Raw genomic sequence first — 26,487 nt, 5'->3', positions numbered from 1 at the left:
GATTTTCCCCCAGAAATGTGAGTCTTGTACTGTCCAGCTCTCTTGTGGACAATACAAACTCAAAGTCATTTTATTAATAAAAAATGATATGCACAAATCCAGTTACCCCAAACAATTTACGAAACACTTCAATCCCAACCGATTTAGATTACAGCTGTCCACCACAGTTAATTCATGCGATTAAAAAAAAATTGTAATTAAAAAATCACAATGAAAATTTTAAATCACACTGTTAATAGAATACTAATTGAAAGTTATTAAATATTTTGGATATTTTCTACATTTTCAAAATATTGATTACACTTTGTATTCTGTTGTAATTGAACAGTTCTCACTTTATATTATTTTTATTACCAATATTTGCACTGTAAAAAAATAGTATTTTTCAATTCACCTTATACAAGTACTGTAGAGCAATCTCTTTACTGTGCAAGTGCAACTTACAAACAGATTTTTTTTATTATATAACTACATACAAAAAACAAAACAATGTAAACTTTAGCATCTACAAGTCCACTCAGTCCTACTTCTTGTTCAGCCAATCGCTAAGACAAACAAGTTAGTTTACATTTATGGGAGATAATGCTGTCCGCTTCTTATTTACAAAAAGTCACCTGAAAATGAGAACAGGTGTTTGCATGGCACTTTTGTAGCCAGTGTTGCAAGCTATTCCAGGTCCTCTGGAACAGTGGTCGAAGCATGAAAGGACATGACATATGACTCTTTAGCACATCTGGTACATAAATAACTGGCGACACCGACTACAACAGTGCCATGCAAAGGAAAGAGCATTTGGGGTATCTGCTCCCCCTCCTTATAGCTCTCTCTTTTTTTGAGAATCATCTCCAGCTGGAGCTCAAGAGACAGAAGGTCGGTGTGGATGGGAACCCGCAGTCGTTTCTTTGCCAATATGTAGATTTTCACCCACAACTCCTGCCTGCCAAAGAATGGCCACTTAACCAGGTTGTGTCATTTTGTTGACATCTGGCTGAGGTGTTTTGTCTCTGGGGAATTGGTTTGTGGCTGCTCCCCCAGACTTGGAATATGTCTTAGTAATACCATACAGAGAAATCTTATACCTTTATGTGTGTATAACACCTTATACCTTTATGTGTGTATAACACACTGCGTATTTTACCAGGATCATAATGATCAGCAAATTATGAGTTTCCAAATGTTACCTCACAAGCAATACTTTGTACAAATTTGATCATAGTTTTGTGAAAGGGGTGAACATAGGGATATAGACTGTCACACCCACCATAACCAAACTAATGTGGTAGGAGTCTAACAATCCAACCAATGACTTGTGCCATGTACCAAGTCTTAAGAAAATTGGAAAAATTCTGGAATTTTTCCATCTATAAAAGCTCTCAAATTCCCCAGCACTTTGAGTCCAGCTTGAAGGCTTTGGTCTTGTAACTTTAGTTATTCATTTGCTAATTAAGTCAACTGGAAATTCAACCACAGAGTAAACTATGACCTGGAACAAATGTTTGGGGAGTGCAAAATACAAATAAACAGTCAAAATATTTGTCCTACAAACATTGGTTCCTGCTCATAGTTATGCCTATGTGGCATTTACAACTGTGGAATTTAAATGTGTTCAAGATCTCTATTCTAGAAGGGCCTCCAAGCAACAGTACAGAAGTTAATCACAGGAGAGAAAGACCCGAAAATGCAGGGGGGGGGGGAAGAGGAGCAGTAGAGACCTCTTTTCTTTCCACTTCTCACAGAAAAGAAGGGAGGCTCTGGAAGAGAGGTAAAACAATGGAGACCCTCCCTCCAAACCAATGAAGCAGCTGAAATTCAAAGACAATATTCCTTCTTTCCAATATCAAGTAGTGGACTTAGATTCAAGTGTCGGACACCTACAATTCCGAGAATGATATACAAGATGGAGCCCCAAGTAAGGTCATGGGTAGCATGCTGCAAGAAAACCCAGCATTATTCTTCCTTGAACATAGGATGGTAGGACATCACCACAAACCTTGCTGGAGAGTGCCTTCCTTCTGCCCACCCCATTTGTTTCATATATACACCTCTACTCCAATATAACGTGACCCGATATAACACGAATTCGGATATAATGTGGTAAAGCAGCACTCTGGGTGGCGGGGCTGCGTGCTCTGGCAGATCAGCGTGTCAGGATCTGACACGCTGCTCTGAGCGGCGTTCAGGGTGCTGCGCTGGGGCCAAGGGGTTGGATAAAGGACAGAGGGTTTTGGGGGGCGGTCAGGAGACGGGGGGGGTTAGATGGTTCGGAGGTTCTGGGGGCAGGATGGTCAGGAGATGAGCATGTTGGATAGGGATTGGGAGTCCCAGGGGGGCCTGTCGGGGACGGGGGGTGTGGATAGGGGTTGGATGGGTCAGGGGTTCTGAGGGATCAGTCGGAGGCGGGAAGTGACTATTAATAACGGAAATGCTTGAGGGCAAAATAAGTTTGATATAACACGGTTTCACCTATAACGCAGTAAGATTTTTTGGCTCCAGAGGACCACGTTATATCGGGGTAGAGGTGTAGTTCTTCCTAACCTGTGAACAGACCTTGACTTAGCACCAGAGAACTTGCTAGAGCAGGGGTCTCAAACATGCGGCCCATGGGGCTATTTCCTGCGGCCCCCCCAAGCAGCCTGCCCCTGGCCTATCTCCAGGCCAGGGGAGGGCAAACTACAGCCCATAGGCTGTATGGCCCACAGGATTGCCCCCCGTGGCCTCACAAGCCCCGCGCCACTCTCTGAAGCGGCCGGCAAAATGTCCCTGTGGCCCGGAGAGGGAGGGAGGTGGGCCAGAGGGCTCCGTGCATTGCTATGGCTTCCAGACACTGCCTCCCGCATCTCCCATTGGCCGGAAATGGGGAACCGCGGCCAATGGGAGCTTCGGGGGAGGTATCTGGAGTGGCGAGGCAGCGCACAGAGCCCTCTGCCCTCGCGCCGCCCCCCTGAGCCGTAGAGACATGGTTCTGGCTGCATCCCAGAGCAGAGAGGCGCAGGGCCCCGGAGAGTGGCGCTGCCACCCTGCACCCCACACCCAAACTCCCTGCCCTGAGCCCCCTGCTACACCTCTACCCCGATATAACGCTGATCATTATGAACCCTGAACCCCAACCCTATGCCCTGAGCCCCCTGCCGCACCCTGAGCCCCCTGCCGCACCCCAACTCCCTGCCCCAAACCCCCTGCCGCACCCCACACTCCTACACCCTGCACCCCAACTCCCTGCCCCGAGCCCCCTGCCGCACCCCGCACCCCAACTCCCTGCCCTGAGCCCCCTGCCGCACCCTGCTGCACCCCACACCCCTCCTACACCCCGCACCCCAACCCCCTGCCATGAGCCCCCGCCGCACCCTGCACCCCTCGGGGGGTGGAGTTGGGGTGGGAACTTTGGGGAAGGGGTGGGAAGAGGCGGGGCAGGGCCTCATGGAAGGAGTGGAGTGGGGGCTCGGCCAGGGGCAGCAAGTGGCAGGTGTTAGTGATGCAGCCCTCAGGTCAATGCACTAGTCCTCATGTGGCCCTCGTGGTCATTTGAGTTTGAGACCCCTGTTCTAGAGGCTTTTCTATGAGGCACAGTGCGGGGCTTCAAAATGCTCCAAACACTTGTTGTCAGAGAGTTTGACACAGTTGAAGAGGCCGCTGAGGATAATGAGGAGCAGAATTTCTCTCTGGATTTAGGCCTCAGAGCTGAAGGGGCACTCTTTGTGGACAAAGTCTGTTCTCTTGTGGTCAGGGTCCGCTTCCAACGAGGGACATCACTCCTCCAGAAGGTGGACTTTGAGGCAGAAATCCGCGCTCTCTTTTTTTCTGGTAGACAAGTTACAGAATCTAGAGGAACAGCTTTTGTGCCTGTTTGTGACAGCAAGCAGAACGCTGAAAGTGGCACCTTGTTTAAACCCTGGGGATGTTTTCATCTTCAATCCATCAGGTCTTGAAACACATAGTAACAACACCTATATACAATAAGACATTCTTTATAGAGGCTGGGGAAATAAAGCTAAACAGCAATAAGGGAGCTCCAAGTCTAACCACTGGCAGTTGGGAGGAAGAGAGAGGGAGGCATCAGCCACGCCCCTTTTATGCCCTCAGCTCGGCACATCAGTGTGTGTATGTCACCTAGTGGTACTGCTGGCCAAAGTCTGACTCCATTGTATTAGGTATATATACGTTGTGGAATGAATGTATACATGCACAATCACTTAGGGAACTAAACTAAGTAATAAGTAAGTGTCTAGAAAAAAAATGGACATAAATTAGAACTGCTGGAAATCAGGGTGGCTCTGAATAGCCAGGGTTACAGAGATACAGAAGCAGCTAAATGCATAAACATTCTATTACTCTGCTCCCAGTTCAGTCACAGAGCTCTCTTATAGTATCATGAGCATTACTATTATTATGAGCATTACGTATTACTTCTTAAAGTGAAGTTCTACTCTGAAAATTTATTAAGAGTTGCATTATGAATTTTGCATACGTCAGTTTAGTTTTCACATTGAATTTACTGTTTACCAATAAAGGATTTTTCTACTTGAACTGCCAATCCTATTAACTCAACCTTCGGTCAAAATCTAGCTTTATTTCTGGTAGCAACTTCTATAAATGCCATCCTCATTTACATGTGCCCTCAAAGTATATTCCTATACAGGCCTATAGCCCTCTGTGGGATGGAAACAAAGACATCGTGGTTACACATATGGCCCATTAATGAAATCTATGTTGATGTGAGCCAGAAAAGAATCTAATTCACTCAATGCACCTGTGTTTCTGCACAAGTGACAGCATAACAAGTAGTAAAGTCTTCCTTTTTATTACTGAAGTCAACATAAATAACTGAATATATACTGGAAGGCAATCTGCTGAGAGGGGCCTAAATCCTATAGAATTCAAGGAGATATGCACAGAGTTAATCTAAGTGCTTCATCTTCGAAGGATCAGTGCCTATGACGGTGCCATCTTTTCAGACCCCTTTTTAGGGCACTCCTTTCTTTCAAAGAAAAGGCCTATCCTCTCCCTGATACCCAGGACTAGAGGCAGAAGGCAGAAGCCAGAGCAGAGGGAATGGTAATGTCTTGAAATAAGTGAAGGTACAGAAACTATCAGTCATCACTTTCAGAGTCCCCCTACTAAGAGCACACATTCATCTCTTGCCTGGAGGTTAGTGGAGAACCACTATGACCTTGAAAAGAAAAGGAATACTTGTGGCACCTTAGAGACTAACAAATATGACAGTGGTTCTCAACCAGGGGTAGTGTATCCCCGGATGTACGTGGAGGTATTCCAGGAGGTAGATCAACTATCTAGATATTTGCCTAGTTTTACAACAGGCTACATAAAAAGAACTAGTGAAATCAGTACAAACTAAAAATTTTATACAGACATTGACTTGTTTATATAGCTCTATATAGTATACACTGAAATGTAACTACAATATTGAATTATTTTATAATTGTATGGTAAAAGTGAGAAAGTAAGCAATTTTTCAGTAATAGTGTGCTGACACTTTTTTGTATTTTTGTCTGATTTTTTAAACAAGTACTTTTTAAGTGAGGTGAAACCTGGGGGAACGCAAGACAAATCAGACTCCTAAAAGGGATACAGCAGTCTGGAAAGTTGAGACACTGCACTAGGACATAACACACCTACACCATTACCTGAGTTATCAGGGTATTCTTCTGCCTGTGGTTCTAGAATGAACTGGGACTTGTTCTACATAGACTCAGAGTGCCCCTCATTACCATCGCTGATCCTCTTCTGTGCAAACTATGGCCACTGTGACATTCCCCCCGCCCCCCGAAAAAGGGGTGGGGGGAAATCAGGGTACTAGACCCACTAAGGAGAAGCCAGTTCAGACCTATCCTCAAGTAGGAGATGTCTCTCCATTAGGTGCTTGTGTTCTGCTCACTCCTGAAGAGGAAATGGCATAAGTAAAAGATGAACACAACCTTCTGAGATGTGGAGAAACAACTCCTTCTCCCACTAAGGAAATCAGTGGCTTCTTTCCCAGGGAAGAGGAGGAGCCCACTGTAGCTGATTGTAAAGAGAACAGACCCCATACATCCAAATCTCCGACACCCCCCAAGCCGTGGCTGAAAGTGCACAACTAGGGATCCTGGGAAAGTAAACTAACAGTAAGCCACTATTACTCTGAGTAGTAAACAAAATTCACCAATCTCTTTGCTTGATTGTTGCCCATAGACCCTTATAAATATCAGGAAGTGAAAAACTGCCTGTAAAAAAAAAAAAAAGAAGAGGCAGAAATAGATAAACACTTGAGAGCTTCAAAAGATTAGTTCTAAAGGCCAAGACTACTCTTATGGCCTACTTGAACTTTCATAATAGCTAGAATATTAATTACAACATAGCCACATAGCGATGAATAAAAAAGCTTTTAAAATAGCCAGTCATTATTAAAATAAAATGATTCCCCTCACGTTTACATGCAATGTAGTTCTGCACAGGTTACCGTTTGTTATTTCACAAAAGGAAGTTCTTAATTCCTATCAATCTTGCTTCATATAAGAGTTCTATGGGTAATTCCAAAGTCACCGAGATTCAATTTTTACTCTTCTTAGAGCTTTTTAAAATGTACCTCTTGTAAAAATGTGTGTTCAACTACTATGATCCAAAAAAACCCACCTGTACTTCTAAAGGAATTGTATTTTAGAAAAGCCTGTGTCACAACCTCAGGGGTTCCCCTGGGGAAGGCAGATCAGCACTGCATGTTGCAAGTATCTCAAAGCATTTTGGGGAGGGTCAAAGGTGTGAGTGGAAGATTCTTTTGCAGGCTGCAAGAGGCCAAAGGGGGAAGGAGAAAGAGTAGAGAATGGGTTAACTCAACACTGCAGCTAGCAAGCTCTGTCCAACGATAAGACGCTGGCCCCAGTCCAAGGTCACAGCGCTAGACGAGAAGTTTCTCTCTCATCCAGCCACAGCCAGCCATGAGAAAACCAGGGCTGTAGAGATGGAAAACACAGGCAAGACGATGAGGGGGGAGCAGAGCTTCGTGTCCCTGGAGATGCTGTGTTTTGGGAAAGTGAAGACGGACCACAGAAAACCGGTTTGGACTGGCACAAAGAGCACCAGGAACAGAGATTGCAGAATGGAACACCCCCAAAGGAACCCAGAACTTAAAACCCTCCTAAGAGCTAGAGTAATTTGGAGACCACAGCGGACCCTGGACGACCTGGGCCAAGGACCAGAACTTCCGTCCACCCCTCCCCCTCTTCTTACATTACACCCAGGCTTGGCCAGTCTCAGGTCATGTGTGCGAGTATGAAAGTGGATTAGGGCTTGGGGTACTAACGCTTTCTTCCTTCCTCTGAGTGACGTGGGGAGCACCCATCACTCTCCGCTGTTATATTATTTTATCAATAAAGCTTTAAAATTTAGACACTTGGTACGTTCTGTCATCTCCTCCCTTAACGATCCTGTGACCTCAGACTGATCACCTGACACCTCAGGCACATTGGTAACAGAAATCTGCCACACCTGAACTTACTGTTTAGAAAAATTTATCAATCTGAAATAAAGCCTCAACCCCACTGTATCTTCCAATTCCAGTATATCCTTACACAGTCTGTGGTATAAGAGATGCTATGTAAACGTAAAATGACGTCCCACTCAAAAAGAGTGAACAGCTTTTACTGGGATTTTCCAAATTCACTCTATCAAAAAGAATTCTCTGACACAATTAATAGGTTTAAACACTGTTAAACACGGCTTTTCACTACACTGTCAGTCTTAGTATTTTGGTGTTTCCTCAAAATTTATTTACTTCCTTTCTAAACAAAAACTATTTTATCTCCGGTCCCTGGACTTAATACAAATCATTTCAGAATCTCCAGTCCTCCTTTCACATTCTTACTCCAAACGTCAGCAACCCAGCTGAACCTTCCAAATAGAAAAACTGCAAATTAAGTTGGAGCTCAGTCCATTTAACTGGCAGCACTGAAGTTTCCACAGAGAGTCATGATGATAACCAAACAGCATAAAATGCACCCCAAGAAGATGTGGCAATTCTTGTCAAGATCCAATTTCTGAACTCAAAGCAACCATTTCTTCTAGCTCCCAGAAATAAAAAACATAGATTAGGAGTGATTTAAAAAAAACTGGTTGTTGGATGATAATACAGCCTTTTAATTTGATTGTGTGCAGTGTTTCAAGCCCACAGTAAAGATTTATTTCCATTCCACATGGCTGAAATTGATTTTTCTGAGCTGCTGGCATAAGCTGGGGTGCTAGTATTGGTGAATCCATTAGCTGCTGAGCTTTCAAATCCTTGATTAATATTACATGCCCTCATTAAATGGGAAATCTTACATGAGGAAAAAAATCAGAATTCTGACTATAAGACAAGATTGCATTTTCTCTTATTTATCGAAGTATAAATGCATTTTTAGCTTGGTACTAGGTGAATGATGAAAACCTCTGAATACATTTTTTCATTACACAATTAAAATTGAAAATATGACTAAGTAGAGCTACTTTACAAAGATTAGCTATCACAGGCAGTATAAGATTTCTATAAATCTCAAAAATCAAATGCATTAAGACAAACATTACTCATCCAACATACAGCTGTAAAGAGAATCCTGGCTAGCCTACTATTGGCTGCATCCAGCCCCTTTGGATACCTTCACTGGCTTACCCTCCAACTTCAAATTCAAGATCTTTATCCTCTGCTTACAAGATCCTGCATACCTTAATACTTGCCTATCTCTATGCTGCATGCCTCACCTCTCCCATGGTTTCTCTTCCCCTATGCTTAGAACATTGAGTGACCCTGTCAGCCATGCCTCCATCTCTCTTCCTTCTATTCTCGCTTTAACCCTTCTACGATGCCTTAAAATCCTAGTTTTACCCCCATATGTCTGCACAAGTATTTTTTTTTAATTCATCTGAACATTAAAATGCACATTTACTTAACCAAATGATCCATAGGCTCTCAGTTTAACCTGGTGTCTTCCCCTTCCTGATTCATCTTACCAAAGTTGTACCTTAAGGACATCGTAACAGATATGAAGTACATAATGTACAGTCCCTAACAATATTTATTATCTGTAAGAAAGCGCAGAGTAACATAGAATCATAGAATATCAGGGTTGGAAGAGACCTCAGGAGGTCATCTAGTCCAACCCCCTGCTCAAAGCAGGACCAACCCCAACTAAATCATCCCAGCCAGGTCTTTGTCAAGAGGGGCCTTAAAAACCTCTAAGGATGGAGATTCCACCTCCTCCCTAGGTAACCCATTCCAGTGCTTCATCACCCTCCTATCTTGAAATATAGTGAAATAGTGTTTCCTAATATCCAACCTAGACCTCCCCTACTGCAACTTGAGACCACTGCTCCTTATTCTGTCATCTGCCACCACTGAGAACAGCTGAGCTCCATCCTCTTTGAAACCCCCCTTCAGGTAGTTGAAGGCTGCTATCAAATCCCCCCTCACTCTTCTCTTCTGCAGACTAATCAAGCCCACTTCCCTCAGCCTCTCCTCGTAAGTCATGGGTCCCAACCCCGATCATTTTTGTTGCCCTCCACCCGACTGTCCAATTTGTCCACATCCTTTCTGTAGTGGGGAGCCCAAAACTGGACGCAATACTCCAGATGCGGCCTCACCAGTCCCGAATAGAGGGGAATAATCACTTCCCTCGATCTGCTGGCAATGCTCCTACTAATGCAGCCCAATATGCCATTAGACTTCTTGGCAACAAGGGCGCACTGTTGACTCATATCTAGCTTCTCATCCACTGTAATCCCCAGGTTCTTTTCTGCAGAACTGCTGCTTAGCCATGTGGCACATTAGCCCTATATTATGCATAAAGGTAGCCAATTCCAGTTTATACAAAGAGCTACACTGAATTCTTAGGAAAGTACATAGTAACATTATTAACCATTAAATAAAACAATAACTTTTATTGACTAAAAATACACCAAAGTGAAAATAACTAATTAAGTTTTGCATTATAGCAAAATATAAACCTTGAAAAACCAACCACTTCCTAAGCAACAGGGCTCCTGCATGACTTAAGATTAGAAGATGTGCTGCAAGAAAGACAGCTCTGTTTGGCAGAGCTACTACATTCCACAAAAGTTTAGCTTCACTTTAATAGTTTAGGGGCTCCAGTTTAACTTTGTCCCCCAACCACCTCCAATGGAAAAATCTAGTAGGGCCAGATACATTAGTCCTTACTGCTGTTCTGAATCTCAGAGGGACACCTTACAAGTAGAGTGATTCTAACCACTATCTGTACAGCACTGTGGAACCATATCCCCCATGATTCTGTACTTTAGAAATTTTTTTCCATTAGATTTTTTTTTTTAAACTTAAAGCTGGTCCCCAAGAGCCACACAAACTAATGAAGTCTGAATTTTAGAACAAATTTTTAATATAGTTGATAAAATCCTAACAACCTGAAGCTGAAAAGATTTCTTTGCCAAGATGTTTTTCCTCTACTGTGTGCATACTGGCCTGTTACTGTAAACTACTTTTTTTCTAGAAGCACCATTTAACTGTTTTGAAAACAAAGCCATAACTTCTAAACACAAGTATGTAGAGAGAAAATTAGAAAGGCACAAAGGCCAAGGCACAAAACAAGATTAAACTAGCTAGAGATATAAAAGGTGTAACAAAACATTCTACAAATACATTAGAAGCAAGAGGAATACCAAGGACAAGGTAGGCCCATTATTCAATGGAGCAAGCGAAGAAAACAACAAAAGAAAATGTGGAAATGGCAGAAGTGCTAAATGGCTTCCGTTTCAGGTTTTCACCAGAGAGGTTAGTAGCAATTGGACATCTAAGATACTTAATGCCAGTGAGGAAGGATCAGAAAAGAAAATACGGAAAGAACAAGTTAAAAATTACTTCTGTGTGTATAAAAACATCCTCACTGCATTTTCCACTTTTATGCATCTGATGAAGTGAGCTGTAGCTCATGAAAGCTTATGCTCAAATAAATTGGTTAATCCCTCAGGTGCCACAAGTACTCCTTTTCTTTTTGCAAATACAGACTAACACGGCTGCTACTCTGAAACAAAATTAGGCAAGTTAAAGGTCTTCAGTACCAGGACCTGATGAAACATCCTAGAATACTCAAAGAGCTGACTGAGGAGATATCTGAACCATTAGGGATTATCTTCAAAAAGTCAAAGAAGAATGGAAAGATTTCAGGGGTCTGGAAAAGGGCAAGCATAGTGTCCATCTATAAAAAGGGAAATAAGGACAACCTGGGGAATTACAGACCACACATCTTAACTTCAGTAGATAGGTAATGGAGCAAATAATTAAGCAATCAATTTGCAAACAGCTAGAAGATAAGGTGAGAAATAACTGTCAGCATGGATTTATCAAGAAATCATGTCAAATCAATCTAATAGCTTTCTTTGACAGGGTAACAAGCCTTGTGGGGGAGGGCGGGGCTCACGATGCAGGAAGAAGTGGGCAATGTGGTATATCTTGCCTTAAGTAAGGCTTTTGATACGGTCTCGCATGACCGTCTTATAAAGAAGCTTGAGAAATACAACCTAGATGGACCTACCATAAGCTGGGTACATAACTGGTTAGAACACCATTCCCAGAGAGTAATCATCGGTGGTTCACAGTCAAGCTGGAAGGGCATATTGAGTGGGGTCCCGCAAGGATCAGTTCTGGATCCATTTCTGTTCAATATCTTCATCAATGATTTCGATAATGGCATAGAGTGTACAGTTAAGTTTGAAGATGGGGAGGGATTGCAAGTGCTTTGGAGGATAGGATTAAAATTCAAAATGATCTGGACGAATCTAAAAAAAGATATACTAGAAATGAAAAAGGTTCAGAAAAGGGCATCAAAAATTACTAGGGGTATGGATCAGATTGGGACTTTTCATCTTGGAAGAGAGACTACTTGGGGGGGGGGGAGAAGATATGATAGGTCTATAAAATCATGACTGTCACGGAGGAAGTAAATAAGGAAGTGTTATTTACTCCTCCTCATAACACAAGAACTAGGGGTCACCAAATAAAATTAATAGGCAGGTTTAAAAAACAAACGCTCAGTCAACCTGTGGAACTCTTTGCCAGAGGACATTGTGAAGGCCAAAACCATAACAGGCTTCAAAAAAGAACGAGATAAATTCATGGAGGATAGGTCCAATCAATAGCTATTAGCCAAGATGGGTAGGGATGGTGTCCCCAGTGTCAGTTTGCCAGAAGCTGGGAATGTGCGACAGGGAATTGGATCATTACCTGCTCTGTTCGTTCCCTCTGGGGCACCTGGCATTGGCCACTGTTGGAAGACAGGATACCGGGCTAGATGGACCTCTGGTCTGACCCAGTATGGCCATTCTTATGCGACAAACTGTAGAAATAGTCTCAAGTAAATAGGATGACATTCAGTAAGGACAAATGCAAAGTACTCCAATAAGAAAGAAACGATCAATCAGTTGCACACATACAAAATAGGAAAAAGCTTCCCAGGAAGGGGTAGTGCAGAAAGGGATCTGGGGATCATAGTGGATCACAAGCTAAATATGAGTCAACATTGTAACACTATCACAAAAAAAAGGCAAACATCATTCTGGGTTGTATTAGCAAGAGTGTTGTAAGCAAGACACGAGAAGTAATTCTTCCACTCCACTCTGATAAGGCCTCAACTGGAGTCCTATGTCCAATTCTGGGCGCAACATTTCAGGAAAGATGTGGATGAACTGGAGAGAGTCCAAAGGAGAGCAATAAAAATGGTTAAAGGTCTAGAAAACATGACTTCTGAGGAAAGGTAGGAAAAATGAGGTTTGTTTAGTCTGGAGAAGAGAAGACAGAGGGGACACGATAATAATTTTCCAGTACATAAAAGGTTGTTACAAGGAAGAAGGAGAAAAATTGTTCTCCTTAACCTTGGAGGATAAGACAAAAAGCAATGGGCTTAAATTGCAACAAGGGCGGTTTGGACATAAGAAAAAATTTCCCGTCAGGGTGGTTAAGCACTGGAATAAATTGCCTAGGAACGTTGTGGAATCTCCATCATTGGAGATTTTTAACAGCAGGTTACACAAACACCTCTCAGGGATGGTCTAGATAATACTTCTCACACATGGCAGGACTGCAGGTGACTGGACTAGATGACCTCTCGAGGTCCCTTCCAGTTCTACAATTTTATGATTCTTAAACATAAAAGCAGCTAGGAAGCAGTCAAATATTTGGCTTTCCAAAACTTAAAATTAACGGTCTTACAATACAGGTTTTGAAAAAGGAAGAGAGTCTCAATACCAGTAGAAAAAGAAAAAGGCTTAGATGAGCTCTGAACAGGGGAGTAACAGCAACTTGCTAAAGAATCTCTTCTGCAACATTTAGCATTAATTTAAACCACTAAACAAAGCAACCATATTTGAGATAAAGGAGTTTCCATGATATGTTGTACAGAGCAAATAATGGCCAAAGTTATGCCAATTTATTAAAAAGTAAACATTAACCTAGCAAAAAAAGGTAACACTAAATTTTAAGAACAGGTGTTTAAAATTGAGTATTGCCATTACCCCATTCTCAGAACCCTTTGGAAAAAAAAAACCTACAAAGGGAATGATCATAGAAGCCTCAGAGTGAAATTGAGCACGAGTCAGTTTCATTTTATAGTAGCCTGAACTTGGGATGTTAGTGGAGAAGGAAAGTGGTGAAGGAAAGAGGGGAAAACCCACCAAAAGAGGAAAGTAAACACAAAACAAATGGAGGTGGTGATTTAAAAAAATCCCCAGACAGGAACGTTGATTCTACTACAAATCTAACCACTTAGTTCTAACTAAAATAGTACACTGGGAACAGCTCCCAGAGCACCAAAATCCTTTGAGGCTAGAAAGTTGGCTAGCTCTGATGGTATTCCCGCAGAATACCTTGCTCCACCCGCACCCCACCAGGGAACTTTTCTCATGCTTTGTACCAGCCAGTGCATAGCTGCAGTTCCCTTCTTTAACTGTGGCAGCTGTAGCAGTCATCAGAACAGCCAATCCCATTCTGCCCACATCTCTCAAATTTCTGCTTCTGTTTTTCCTTCCCCATACTCCCAGCTGCTGTGGTTCTTACATTTTAAAACTTTAGTTCCTGAAATTTTTAGGGTTAACTGCTATGTAACATAGTTAGTGGCCAAGAGCACACTTAAAACAAAGACTGCTCCGACCTTCAAGAGTGAGAAGAAATCTTAAAACCCCATAAAGAATGTGGATTAATTAGATGGCATAATAGGAAAACGTAGGCCCTCCAGGTATTCAGCCTTCACAACCGTAATATCTATTACACTATGCAATAGTCTCCTAAATTAAACAGCTTTCAACTCTACATTTCACATTTAAAAGAAAAAATTAGACAAAGCATTATATGACATAATAGATCTAATTACCTACTTCTATGAACCCATATGCCCATGCCACAATTAAAAAACAAAAATAGAGCACTGAAGATATGAAGCAATTTGAAACTAAGAATCTAATGAAGCTTATATTGCCAAGGGAGTTATGAAACAATACTGAGTTTCATCTGCTGAGTTTAAACAAACACCAAATATAGGAGCTCCCCAACCCACACCATCAGAATGCAGAAGGCAGTGCCCTGGTAAATGCATGCATTATCAGGGGAACCAGTAGGGAACAGAACTGACTTTCAACAGCCTCCTCTTTAGAGCTACCCATTTCCTGTGAAGTATTCACCACTGAAATTAACTCAAACACTCTTTTTGAGCTAAAGGTGTATTCAGAGCATAAGCACTAGGTGCAAAAACAGTTAAGCACAGCTGAGCCATTTTATTTATGTTCATAGACAGGGTCGTTCCTAGGCATACGAAGCTGTATAGGGCACCATGAAATTTGGGGCAATTTTTCATGGTGCCCTAGACAACTGCATGCTGCAAATGCAGCAGCACCAGCCCTGGCGACCAGCCCTATCCCTTGGCCAGCCCCCCTGCGGGCTGCACCCATTGCAAGGGGCAGGGCTGTCACTAGGGGTTGTGGGGTCCCAGACAACTCCCTCTGCCCCACCTCTTACCTTTCCCCCTGCTCCGCCCCCATTCCACCTCTTCCCCAAGTGACCCAGCACTCACCGGCAGCAGCGAGAAGCGGAGCAACCACACCCCAGCCCGCTCTACTCCGCCAGCTCCCAGCCGCTGGTGAGAGTGAGGGAAGGTTGGGGAAAGCGGCACGGCTGGGGCCAGGGCGAGGGAAGCGCAGTGGGCTGCTCCCGGCCCCCTGCTAATCCCCTGAGCCCCCCAAAAGTGCCCCCCACCGCTCCTGCCTCCCAGACCCTGGTGGGGGGAGGGGGAGGTCTGGGGCCCCACACAGCAGGGCTGCATAGAGCACCCAAATGGCTTGGGATGGCCCTGTTTATAGGCCAGGGGTGGGCAAACTACAGCCTGCAGGCCAGATCCAGCCTCCCTGCCATTTTAAGCTGGCCCTCGAGCTCCCACTAGGGAGCAGGGTCTGGGGCTTGCCCTGCTCCGGCATTCCAGCTGGGGAACAGAGTCGAGGGCCACTCCATGCAGCTCCTAGAAGCACCCACAAGGCCACGCTTCAAGTCCTACACACTCCAATGGCCCCCTCCGGCACTCCAACGGGAGCTGCAGGGGTGGTGCCTGCGGACGGGGCAGCGTTCAGAGCCGCCTGACTGTGACTCCACGTAGGAGAAGGGACATGTTGCTGCTTCCAGGAGCCGCTTGAGATAAGTGCTGTCCGGAGCCTCGCCCCAAGCCCCTGCCCCAGCCCTGATCCCCCCTCCCACCCTCCAAACCCCTCGGTCCCAAACCGGAGCACCCTCCTACACCCCAAACTCCTCCTCCCCAGCCCCACCCTAGAACCCACCCACCCAGAGCCCTCACCCCCCCACTCCGCACCCACTCCCCCGCCCCAGCCCGGAGCTCCCTCCTGCACCCTGAACTCCTCATTTCTGGCCCTACCCTGGAGCCCGCACCCCCAACCAGAGCCCTCACTCTCTCCTGCACCCCAACCCCAATTTTGTGAGCATTCATAGCCAATTTCTATTCCCAGACGTGGCCCTCAGGCCAAAAAGTTTGCCCACCCTGGCATAGGTAGTGCAGAGGAGGCAGCGATGAACTACTAGGCAGGACTCCATGAGCCCTCCGTGATAAATGGGGACATTAAAAGTAACTGCCCAGAAATTTAAGATTTCTTAGCAACTTGATCTTTGTTGAATATCCCAGGTAAAATATCTGCTGGACTACAAGTGATTACAGGCCACCAACAAAATATTTTCTTATACAATCAAGAATGGAAATATTTACAGAACTGGAACCCATTACAGAGCACCTAATAACGAAAGCAATTTATGGAAAATGAGAAAAAAAATATCACACATTTCAAGAATACTGCATGTGCATGCATCCATCACTCTGTACTCATACTAACTCAATCAAAAGACACTGCCTGGACAACAGCTTCAATTTCAACAACTCCAGGAGCTACAATAGTTAAATATTGCAAGATAAGTAGAGGAGGTATATACTACTACATTTCTGTAGATTCTGAAAACACTACTATTTTTTTCATCTTATTTTTCTATTTTTATAATCTGGAAGATTTTAAACCCATTAGCTTTGAAGTAGACCAGACAGACCTAGACTAGGTCTAAATTCTATTAAAATAGTTCAACTGAAATATTTTCAAAACAACTGACATTTAAAAAAAAAAAACAAAACAAAACACACTTGACTATTTCTAAGTTAAAGATCTCTTCAGTATTAATTCTATTACATACTACAGAGACAAATGTAAGGTAGGACAATGTCTCTAGAACTTCTATCACATTTTAAAAGATTCATCTCTTGATCAGCTTGCACAAATATAGTTTGCATTTTTTACTCAGGTTACAGCTGCAGAAAAGTAATTTACTTTAAACAGAACTTAAAATGGAAACTGGCTGGCCACAACATTTTGCAAAGGACATACTCAACAACTCTTAATGGAATCCCTTAAGAAATGGCCCTGTCATATGCTGAGTTATCAAAATAGCAAGATCTCATTACAGAAGTGGGTAACTAAAAGAAAAGGACACGTATCAGACACTGCTCCAAAAAAAAAAAAAAAGGGGGCTTTATAAATTGATTTACTTACTCTCTCAGTCCAGGGCAACTGCACCTATACTCACCCTCTATGGTTCAGCAATGGCATCCCTTCTAAGTTTCCAGCTACCCAGCTGTCGCCTCTCTTAGGTGGAAACCAAATCTCTCTCCATTCTTAGTGGGGTATTTCTAGTCTGAACAGTTCCCTACCTTCAGTGTTATTCTCAAAAGCAGGCCTGTTTTGCTTCTCTCCTTAGACATGGTACAGTGTAATTGCCCAGTTACCACATAGTTCTCTCTCAGCAAGCATATTTTACTCTTAAAGTAAAAGCAATACAGGAAAAAAAAAATCTTTAAAATAGAAGAATCTACATGCACGCTAGCAAGCTTACCCAGAGATCACCCCAACTATAAAATGGCACTTTGGCACAAGCAGACCTCCAACCCCTAGCCACACATTTTCGTGTGGTTTCAATTCATCACACCCTTTGCTCTGAACAACGACAAGCATGACTAAGAGTAACTCATTTATCCAGTTTGGCTCTTTACCTTTCATAGTTTCTTCGATGTGTCTTTGCTCAAAGTGCAGCTTCAAAAAGGATTGTCCTGAGCTAGGTCATTTGTATTTTTCTCACCACTCAACTATTTCCTAGGAAATCTATTTCACACTTATTGTCCCAAAAAGTGTTCCTAATATCTCCAGCAGATTGCATTTATCTTGCCTTCCTCTTAGATTAGGTCTACACTGCTCACCTTACAGCAGCACAGCTATGCTGCTACAGCCATGCCTCCGTAAGGTACGCAGTATAGCCCCTCTTTGTTGGCAGAGAGCGCTCTCTCCTGCCGACAAAATAAAACCACCACCAATGAGGACTGGAAGCTTTGTCAGCAGAAGAGCGTGTCCTGCCGACAAAGCTCTGTCCAGACCAGCGCTTTTCCTCTGTAAAACTTTTGTCTGTCAGGGGTGTGTTTTTTCCACACCCCTGACTGACGAAAGTTTTAGCGACACAAGCACAGTGTGGACATAGCCTTAAAGAAGTTGGGACAATCCCACAATATCATACAACATTTTCATTTTCATTCAATACAATGAATTTCCTCATTACTTAAAATTAAACCTTATTGAATCAAGTTTAATTCCCTAAGTAGGGTCTACAATTTCACAGCCATGAAAAATGTATCACGGACTGTGAAATAAACCCTTCCCCGTGATGTCTGTTGTCCCCTTGTTCTTAGGAGCGCCACAGCCAAGGGGGCTCCTAGCTCTGGCTGGGCAGGGACAGGTCTTGTCCATCCCCTGCACAGCTGCACTGGAGGGGAGACTAGACCCACCTCCTGGTGCCTCCCTCTGCTGCAGGACGCTCTAGGACTGGGCAACAGCCCCAGACGTTCCTGCAGCTGGCGGAGGCTTGTGGATGTAGGTCCAACCTCCCCTTGTTCCTATGAGCAAAGCGGGCTCCTAGCTCTGGTTTAGCTGGGGAAGGTCAGGACTTGTCCATCTCCCGCACAGCTGCTCTTTGGGGGGGATGAGGTTGGAGATCAGACCCACTTCCACGAACTTCCTGCGGCTGCAGGATACTCTGAAGGCAGCACAGAAGTGAGAGTAGCAATCCCATGACCCTTTGTGATAAATGAAGGAGGGGTAGCTCCTTTTTATGGGCACCCGGCCAGCCAGCTAGCTATGAAGTCCCTCTTAGTGGCTGTTCTCTTCTTGCTTTACCTGTAAAGGGTTAACAAAGTTCCAAATAAAGGAAAAGGAGTGGGCACCTGACCAAAAGAGCCAATAGGAAGGCTAGAAATTTCAAAATGGGGGGAAAAAATCCTCCCTTTGTCCGTGTGTTGTGGTTCTCCAGGACAGAGCGGAGACACAGAGCAGCAATGCTGTAAGCAGCTTTAAAACCAGATATGAAAAAACATCAAATCATACCTCAACCCTACTTATCTGAAAGTCCAAATGTGTAAGTAGATCAGAAATGTTTAGAAAGATGCAATTAGGGTTATTTCTGTTTATTTCTTATAGCTAATGGACTCCTCTGTGCTAACCCCAGATGCTTTTGTTTAACTTGTAACCTTTAAGCTGAACCTCGAGAGCTATCTTGATGCTTAATTTTTGTAATTGTTTTTCTTTTAAGAAAAAGCCTAAGTTCCAAATGTGTGGGGGTTTTTTTTTTGTTTGTTTGTTTTTTTTAAGAACAGGATTGGATTTGTGTGTCCCTAAGAGGTTTGTGTACATGTTGTTTAATTAGCTGGTGGCAACAGCTAATTTCCTTTGTTTTCTTTTGCAGCTCTTCCCCGGAGGGGGGGGTGAAAGGGTTTGAGGGTACCGCACAGGAAGGAATTCCCAAGTGCTCCTTCTCGGGTTCAAGGGGGTTTTTTGCATTTGAGTGGTGGCAGTGTTTACCAAGCCAAAGTCAGAGAAAAGCTGTAACCTTGGGAGTGTAATACAAGCCTGGAGTGGCAAGTATTAATTTTTAAACTCAAAAGTGCCAGAGTGGGGATTCAGCCTTGACACCCCCTACAAACAATGCCCCCCCCATCCCCTTTTGGGGTCAAAACACCATGAAATTTTAGATTTAAATTTCTGAAAATGTGAAATTTACCAATTTTCAAATCCTATGGCCATGAAATTGACCATAATGGACTGGTGAATTTGGTGGTATTCCTTAAGGATAGGGCCCTAATTCCTAATTGTTCAAGATATTGTCATAGTTGTCACTCTTACCATAAAGAATCTCTTCAGCCACTAGTGAAATGCAAAGTTACCAAACATGACAACAATTTAAAGGTAGAAAGTAATACTTCGTTTGTTTCAAGCTCCAGGAATATTTAAGAAAGGTATAAATTTAGTTACCTAAATTGGAATTTACCCAATATACATATACTAAAAATACCACCCCATCCTCTTGTGAAATGTGTGACACAGAATCTTGAATGATGACAAATGATCAGGATCTCATTTTTAATCTCATCTGAAAATCTAATATTTTAACATGCAAGATATAATATGTAAGCACATTAATGAGCTTCATTTACAGCCTTCAATAAAAATGGTCATGCCAAGATTTTTGAAAACAGGCACCAAAAGATTTTGCAAGAATGCTAAATGTAAAAAGTTATTAATATTCTGCATACATGTACATTTTATGTTCAATACCTATTTTGAATTTGTGCCCTAAAGGTGGTGATTAATTGTTATTCTATCAAGTATGTCAGGAACCCAGATAAGTACTGCTCCATGGGATTTTATTTGATCCCAGTACAGGTTTACCTTTGGACTATCATTGAGCAGCTGTTTTTTTTCCTTAGTATAGATTAGTGTTTTATATCAAGTCACTTAAAAACTAAATCCCTACTTATAGCTTCTTCCCCAGCTAATTTTCTCAAGCATAAGTATATTTTGACAAACTTATACCTATTACAGAATAGCAACTTTTACCTATGAGTCTTCTGTTACAATCCCTCTATTATATTTCAGCATATTGAACTCTTAATGAACATTCCTCGAGCAGGATTAAGTCATCCCATCTTTACATCAATCGACCATAACAAGGGGATTTACCACATTAGTTGCCCTCAAAAACCTTTTAATTTGAAGGTCACGAAGTCAGAACAAGTAAAATATGAGTTACATTGCAACTAATTTGTGAGCAGACAACTTTAAAGCAAGCAAAAGCACGTGTGTTAGCTCAACCAAGTTACATATGTTTGAAGTGCTCTCAACATTCATTAAGAGTAACATGGAGCCATGTTAGCTGTTTTAGATTAGACATTATATCATGGTTTCAAATGTGTTAGCCTGTGTTTTAGGTCATCTAGAGACTTAAGTTTTAAGATGTGATACTCACACACGCTAACATTACACCTTTAAATCCTAGTCTAGCCAAACCTTAAAAAACATTAAGAGGGATTTCCAATTGTGCTAAACCCAGTTGCCCTAACTCCGAACACGACTGAAAAACACCCTTATTGCACATTAAGATGAGGTCTCAAGTGTGATCATAGGTTAGTCACCAGCAATAAAGCAAGCTTCTTTTCTTTAGTGTCCCAAAATGACTAAAATGAACTCTCTGGGTTTGAAAAATAGCCTTACATTTCAAGGTTTACGTAAGTAGTTATCATTGTAACAAGGAAGTCTCTGAAGTAGTCATATTTACACTGGCTGCCAACACTCTCCCCTGCCCACTGGCTCAGTGCTCTGATTGATGTTTTCATAGTGTGCTTTGCTTTGAATAAATCTCGATACAAACATAATGGCTACCCAACTATCTCAGTTTCATTTGCAGTAACTGGCCAAAATAAACACTACCTCTGAAAAGTCAAACTGCTTCTACTGTCTTGGTTTCCTCAAACTTGTTTAATACCCCTATGATAGGATATTGTGTGAAAGTGCATACAATATTGACTTAGATTTCTAAAAATACAAATATCAGAGGGGTAGCCATGTTTGCCACTTTTACAGATCCAGACTAAGAGTCTTGTGGCACCTTATAGACTAACAGACGTATTGGAGCATAAGCTTTCGTGGGATGCAGAGTTGAAGGGGGTTAGCCCATTCACACAGTTAACTACTGGTGTGATTAGGCCTGCATTGTTTGTTGTAATTAACAGCCAATAAAACAAGATAAATTCAGAATTTTCACAGTTTATCCACAGCCCATGTTTTCAACATTAGGTTAACAAGTGGATTTTTCCCTACAGTAATAAACTCCTATTGTAAGTCCAAACTTCAAATTATTTTAGTATTGTGTCATTGCAAATATAAGATATTAGATATAGTCTACTTAAAGAAAGTTTACTGCTTCTTGCCAAGCAGTTTTCTCCCTCAGAAAATAGTAGATATTAATCAGCAGAAAACCCAATGAGACAATAGTGAAAGTCTTTTCAACTGTACTTTCATTTCTGGCACTCAAAGAAGTGATTTAGTTTCCAAATATTTTCAGTTTAATCAATAGCTATGTTTTTTTAAATTTATTTTCTATCTATCCATTACTACTACTGCCTTACTTGTAACTCCTCAGCTACACTCATCTTAAGCCATTAAAGACCATTTTGGTCTATGGTACGTCAAGCAGATTGGGGTCCACTTATTTTTCTGGTCAGTTAATTACATACTGAGACTCAATTTTTTTTTAAAACAGAAATTTAATGTGATATTCCAAGCAAAGACAATATAGCAAGGCTGCAAGGTGTCATCTTGACAGGGTTTGGTGCAGTATGGCCCACTACATTTTAAGAACCACCACTGTCCAAAACTTGAACAGTTAAAAGAAAGTTGCAGTTTTAGTAGTTATGATATCAGCTATTTATGTCAAAACTCTAAAGTAAATGGAAATGAAATCAAAGATCATTTTAAAAACATTTTAAAAGTGAATATAGTGCTTAACAACAGTGCTCCAAAGAATTAAGTGTATTCATTCATTCATTCAAAAAAAAAAAAAAAAAAAAAAAGCATAGGTGAGAACAGTACCAGATCCTCAACCCTGAACTGAAAACAGCTAGAAGCCAGAGGAGGGAACTTTAATCTACATCTCTCTTTAATTATTTGATTTGCATTACACTAATGTGCCAATTATGAAGGTTTTTGTGATGTACACATCTGTGCAGTAGGAAATTAAGCGCACTCACTCATTTTACACAAGTCAATAGCCAGGACAGATGTTAATCCTATCACTCACTACCTGTCTGCACTGGATTTGAACCACCTACATAAGAACAGACTATCACCAATCCCTTGAATTACTTGGTCTTCATAATACCACATATGCAAGAAACCATAGAACCACTAACTGTACTTGAGGGCAGGGGATATGTGGAAGTATACATGCATAGTGAAGGAAGAATAAACCACAGAAGTGCTTGCAACGTTAGTCTTTGTAGAGCAGTGATGGGCAACCTGCGGCCCGCAGGTTGCCCACCACTGTTGTAGAGAGTGCTAGCTGGTCCCTTAACCAAATTATTACTCTAAAGACAGAGTCTTCTTTTTTCATTAACACTGAATAAATAAAATATAGTATGCGTCTTTGTATCCACAGTTAGCTTTTGCTCTCGATAGGCAAGATTATTTGGTCCTAGGTTTGATTATAACATTTAACCCAACCTCAGGCGATGCAGCAGTTTAAAAAAGGCTGTACACAGATTACTAAAAATCACGGTAGGTTTAACTGTTTAAATAATACTCTTAGATGTTTAATCTAAATTTACCTGTTATGAGTTTAGTTCTGCTGCTTTTGCTTTCCCCATCCTCTATGTTTCTGTTTGTGCTCTCTTCTTTTAAACCATGAACAATATTGTCAAAAGATATGCTCTTGCTGGACACAATGTTGTCTCCGCTGATTGGCTGATTAATTCTGCTATTAGCTTCAAGTAGAGAAATGAAGTCCTCAGACTGAGCAGCTTCAATGGGTTCCAGCTGAGAGCAGCTTTTAGCCTGCGACACATTCTTTGAAGACACTGGCAGAGATTCTTCATCACTATCAAATCCAAATGGATCCTCTGTTACCTCATCTTCAACTTTGGGTTTTTTAGGAATTTCTGAAATATCTGGTTTGACATTGGGCCTCTTCTGTCCTAATTTGGCCATAAATGTGGTTTCTCCCCATTTTGTGCTAAGGGTGGTCCGTTTGTTAGAAAAGACTTCATCAAACTTTGAGTTGCCATTTCCCCCTTTCCTGCTGTATGTCTTTCCAAATCTGGATGTCATTTTGACAACTGTTTCATATTCTCTGTGGGAAGAGAAAGAATTAGATAAACTAGTTTCTGTATATTGTTACTTTTTAGCGCAAGTGATTATTTTTCCACCCTATTAGAGAACTTTAGTTAGTACTGTACACAGTATTGCCTGTTTATTTTTGACAGGCATAATTCACTTCATTTACACGTGTATTTTTTAAAGTGAATTCTGCAACAACCGTCACTTACTTCTCCCCATTTATTTAGCAGAAATTCGCCACCCCATAGTTTATAAAAACTTATCTGCTATGAATAAATATTTGGAGTGTTCGATTCTCATGTCATAACTCCTATATAATACCTTTATTTCCAAGGTTTGAGGCCATTACTTTTATGAAAAATTAGAAAGGCTGTATTTTGTCTAACTTTAGACCATTTTCATTCTGCATTTGTATGTGCAGCTCATGTTAAATAGTTAGACTCTATAATCCAGTCTGGTTTTTAAAAGGTGTTTTTTTGTAGTAAAAGAAAAGTGTTAAAGTATTTCACAATTCTGTAGTTGCCCCAGATCTCAAGTCATTATAAACCGTAAAGACAACTTCACTTTTATGCTCTTCTCACAAGGCTGAAGTAGGTTTAGTTAGTAATATTGCTGTGATGTGTTCTGCCCCATCTGTGCATGCAAGGGCAAATAATGTTATTAACCGGAAAAAGACGACTGTCATAATACTCAAATGTATTAAGCCCAACTTGTAAATAAGCTTTTGCACAATTCATAGCCCAAAACCAAGTATATAGTTCCAGCTAAATCCATTTCTAAGTCTTTTCAGGATACCCAGTGCAACCACAGCCAAACCTCAGTCTTCAATAGAAAGTTTAATTGTGATCAGATGCTTAACACAACATTAACAAGAGGGAAGGAACACAAGCCAGAATACGGAAAAAACATTTTGAAGAATGGTCAGGTAAGTAAGCATGGCCTGACAAAATTCACCCTAGGGTACTTATGCAACTAGCTGAAGCAATCTCAGAACCATTAATGATCATCTTTGACAACTCATGGAGGACAGGTGAGGTCCCAGACAATTTAAGAAGGGCAAACAGAGTCCCTATCTTTAAAAAGGGCGGGGAGGGACCCAGGGAATTATAGACAAATCAGCCTAATTTCTAAACCTGGAAAGATATTGGAACAAGTTATTAAACCACCAATTTGTAAGCACCTCAAGGATAATAGGGTTATAAGTAATAGCCAATATGAATTTGTCAAGAACAAATCATGTCAAACCAATCTAATTTCCTTCCTTGACAGGGTTCCTGGCCTGGTGAATGCTGGGGGGGCGGCATGTTGTGTTTGGACCAGAGATGATATCCTTGGATTTTAGTAAGGCTTCTGACGTATTTCCACAGGACATTCTCATACGCAAACTAGAGAAATGTGGACGAGATGAAACTACTGTGAGGTGGATGCACAACAGATTGAAGGCCCATACTCCAGCAGTAGTTATTAATGGTTGGGTGTCACACGGAAGATGTACCTAGTGGGGTCGCAAAGGGGTCTGACCTGAATTCTGATATTCATATTTTCAATAATTACTTGGATAATGGCATGTGCGGAGCATATGCTTATAAAATCTGAGGATGACACCAAACTGGGAGGCGTGGCAAGCATTCTGGAGGACAGGATTAGAATTCAAAATAACCTTGACAAATTGGAGAATTGCTCTGAATTCAACAAGATGAAATTCAGTAAATTCCATATAGTGCAGAGTAATCCCACACGAAGGAAAAATCAAATGCACAAATACAAAATGGTGAATAACTGGCCATATGATAGTAATTCTAAAAAGAATCAGTTGGTTATACTGGTTAAACTGAACATGAGCCAACAACGTGATGCAGTTGCAAGAAAGGCAAATAGCATTCTGGGGTGTATTCATAGGAACATAAGACACAGAAGGTAACTCTCCCACTCAGCACTGGTGAGGCCTCTGCTGGAGTACTGCGTCCAGGTTTAATCACCACGCTTTAAGAAAGATGTGGACAAACTGGAGAGAGACTGAGGGGGAACATCGTAACAGTTTCAAATATGTAAAGGGCTGTTATAAAAGGATGGTGATCAGTTGTTCTCCATATCCACTGAAGACAGGAAAGAATCAATGGGCTTACTCTGCAACAAGGGAGACAGATGTTAGGAAAAGCCATCTAACCATAAGGATAATTAAGTTCTGGAACAAGTTACCAGGAGAAGTTTTGGAATCCCCATCACTGGAGGTTTTTAAGAACACATTGGACAAACACCTATGAGGGATGGTCTAGGTATACTTGGCCCTGCCCCAACACAGGAAAATGAACTAGATGACCTCTCAGGGTCCCTTCTAACCTAAATGTTCTTGCTATCCGATACGTAAGAGTAGTTGAAACAGGTTAGCCACATCCAAAATGTCCAGTGAACAAAGTTTAAAACAAACATAAAACTACAATCACAGGTTAAATGGAAACATGTCTGAACAATTCTTTACCTCTGTTTCACTGCTGCCCTTATTTTAATTTGAAGAGGAAGACCGGTTCAAAAAAACAAATACCTTGTCTATATTTTAACATTATTAAAACTGTAAAACATTTATTTTCCCTATATATGCTGTTTACTTTTAGATTTTCTCAGCCCGGGCACTGATAATGGATCAAGTTATATTTTGTTACAGTAAATTTCAACTGAAGTCCATCTTCCGGTCTGCAAACACAGATATGGAGTGGCAAATGCTATGGGGGATAGGATTAGATGTCTCAGTGATTT

At 41.8% G+C, this 26,487-nt stretch overlaps 1 protein-coding gene across 1 annotated transcript in view; it reads right to left on the bottom strand.

The window, feature by feature from the left end:
• Positions 1 to 26,487, bottom strand: part of WAPL (WAPL cohesin release factor) — a 126,565-nt gene that overhangs the window by 97,186 nt on the left and 2,892 nt on the right. The window contains exon 2 of the mRNA XM_084635420.1: positions 23,226 to 23,746. Coding sequence (XP_084491546.1) covers positions 23,226 to 23,724 — 499 coding nt within the window. The 5' untranslated portion in view covers positions 23,725 to 23,746. The remainder of the gene's footprint in view (positions 1 to 23,225; positions 23,747 to 26,487) is intronic.

This window comes from Lepidochelys olivacea, assembly GCF_965140295.1.
Source record: "Lepidochelys olivacea isolate rLepOli2 genome assembly, chromosome: 7".
Taxonomy (NCBI): Eukaryota; Metazoa; Chordata; order Testudines; family Cheloniidae; genus Lepidochelys; species Lepidochelys olivacea.
Note: the sequence above shows the minus strand (reverse complement) of the source record. Positions and strands in the feature narration are given on the sequence as shown.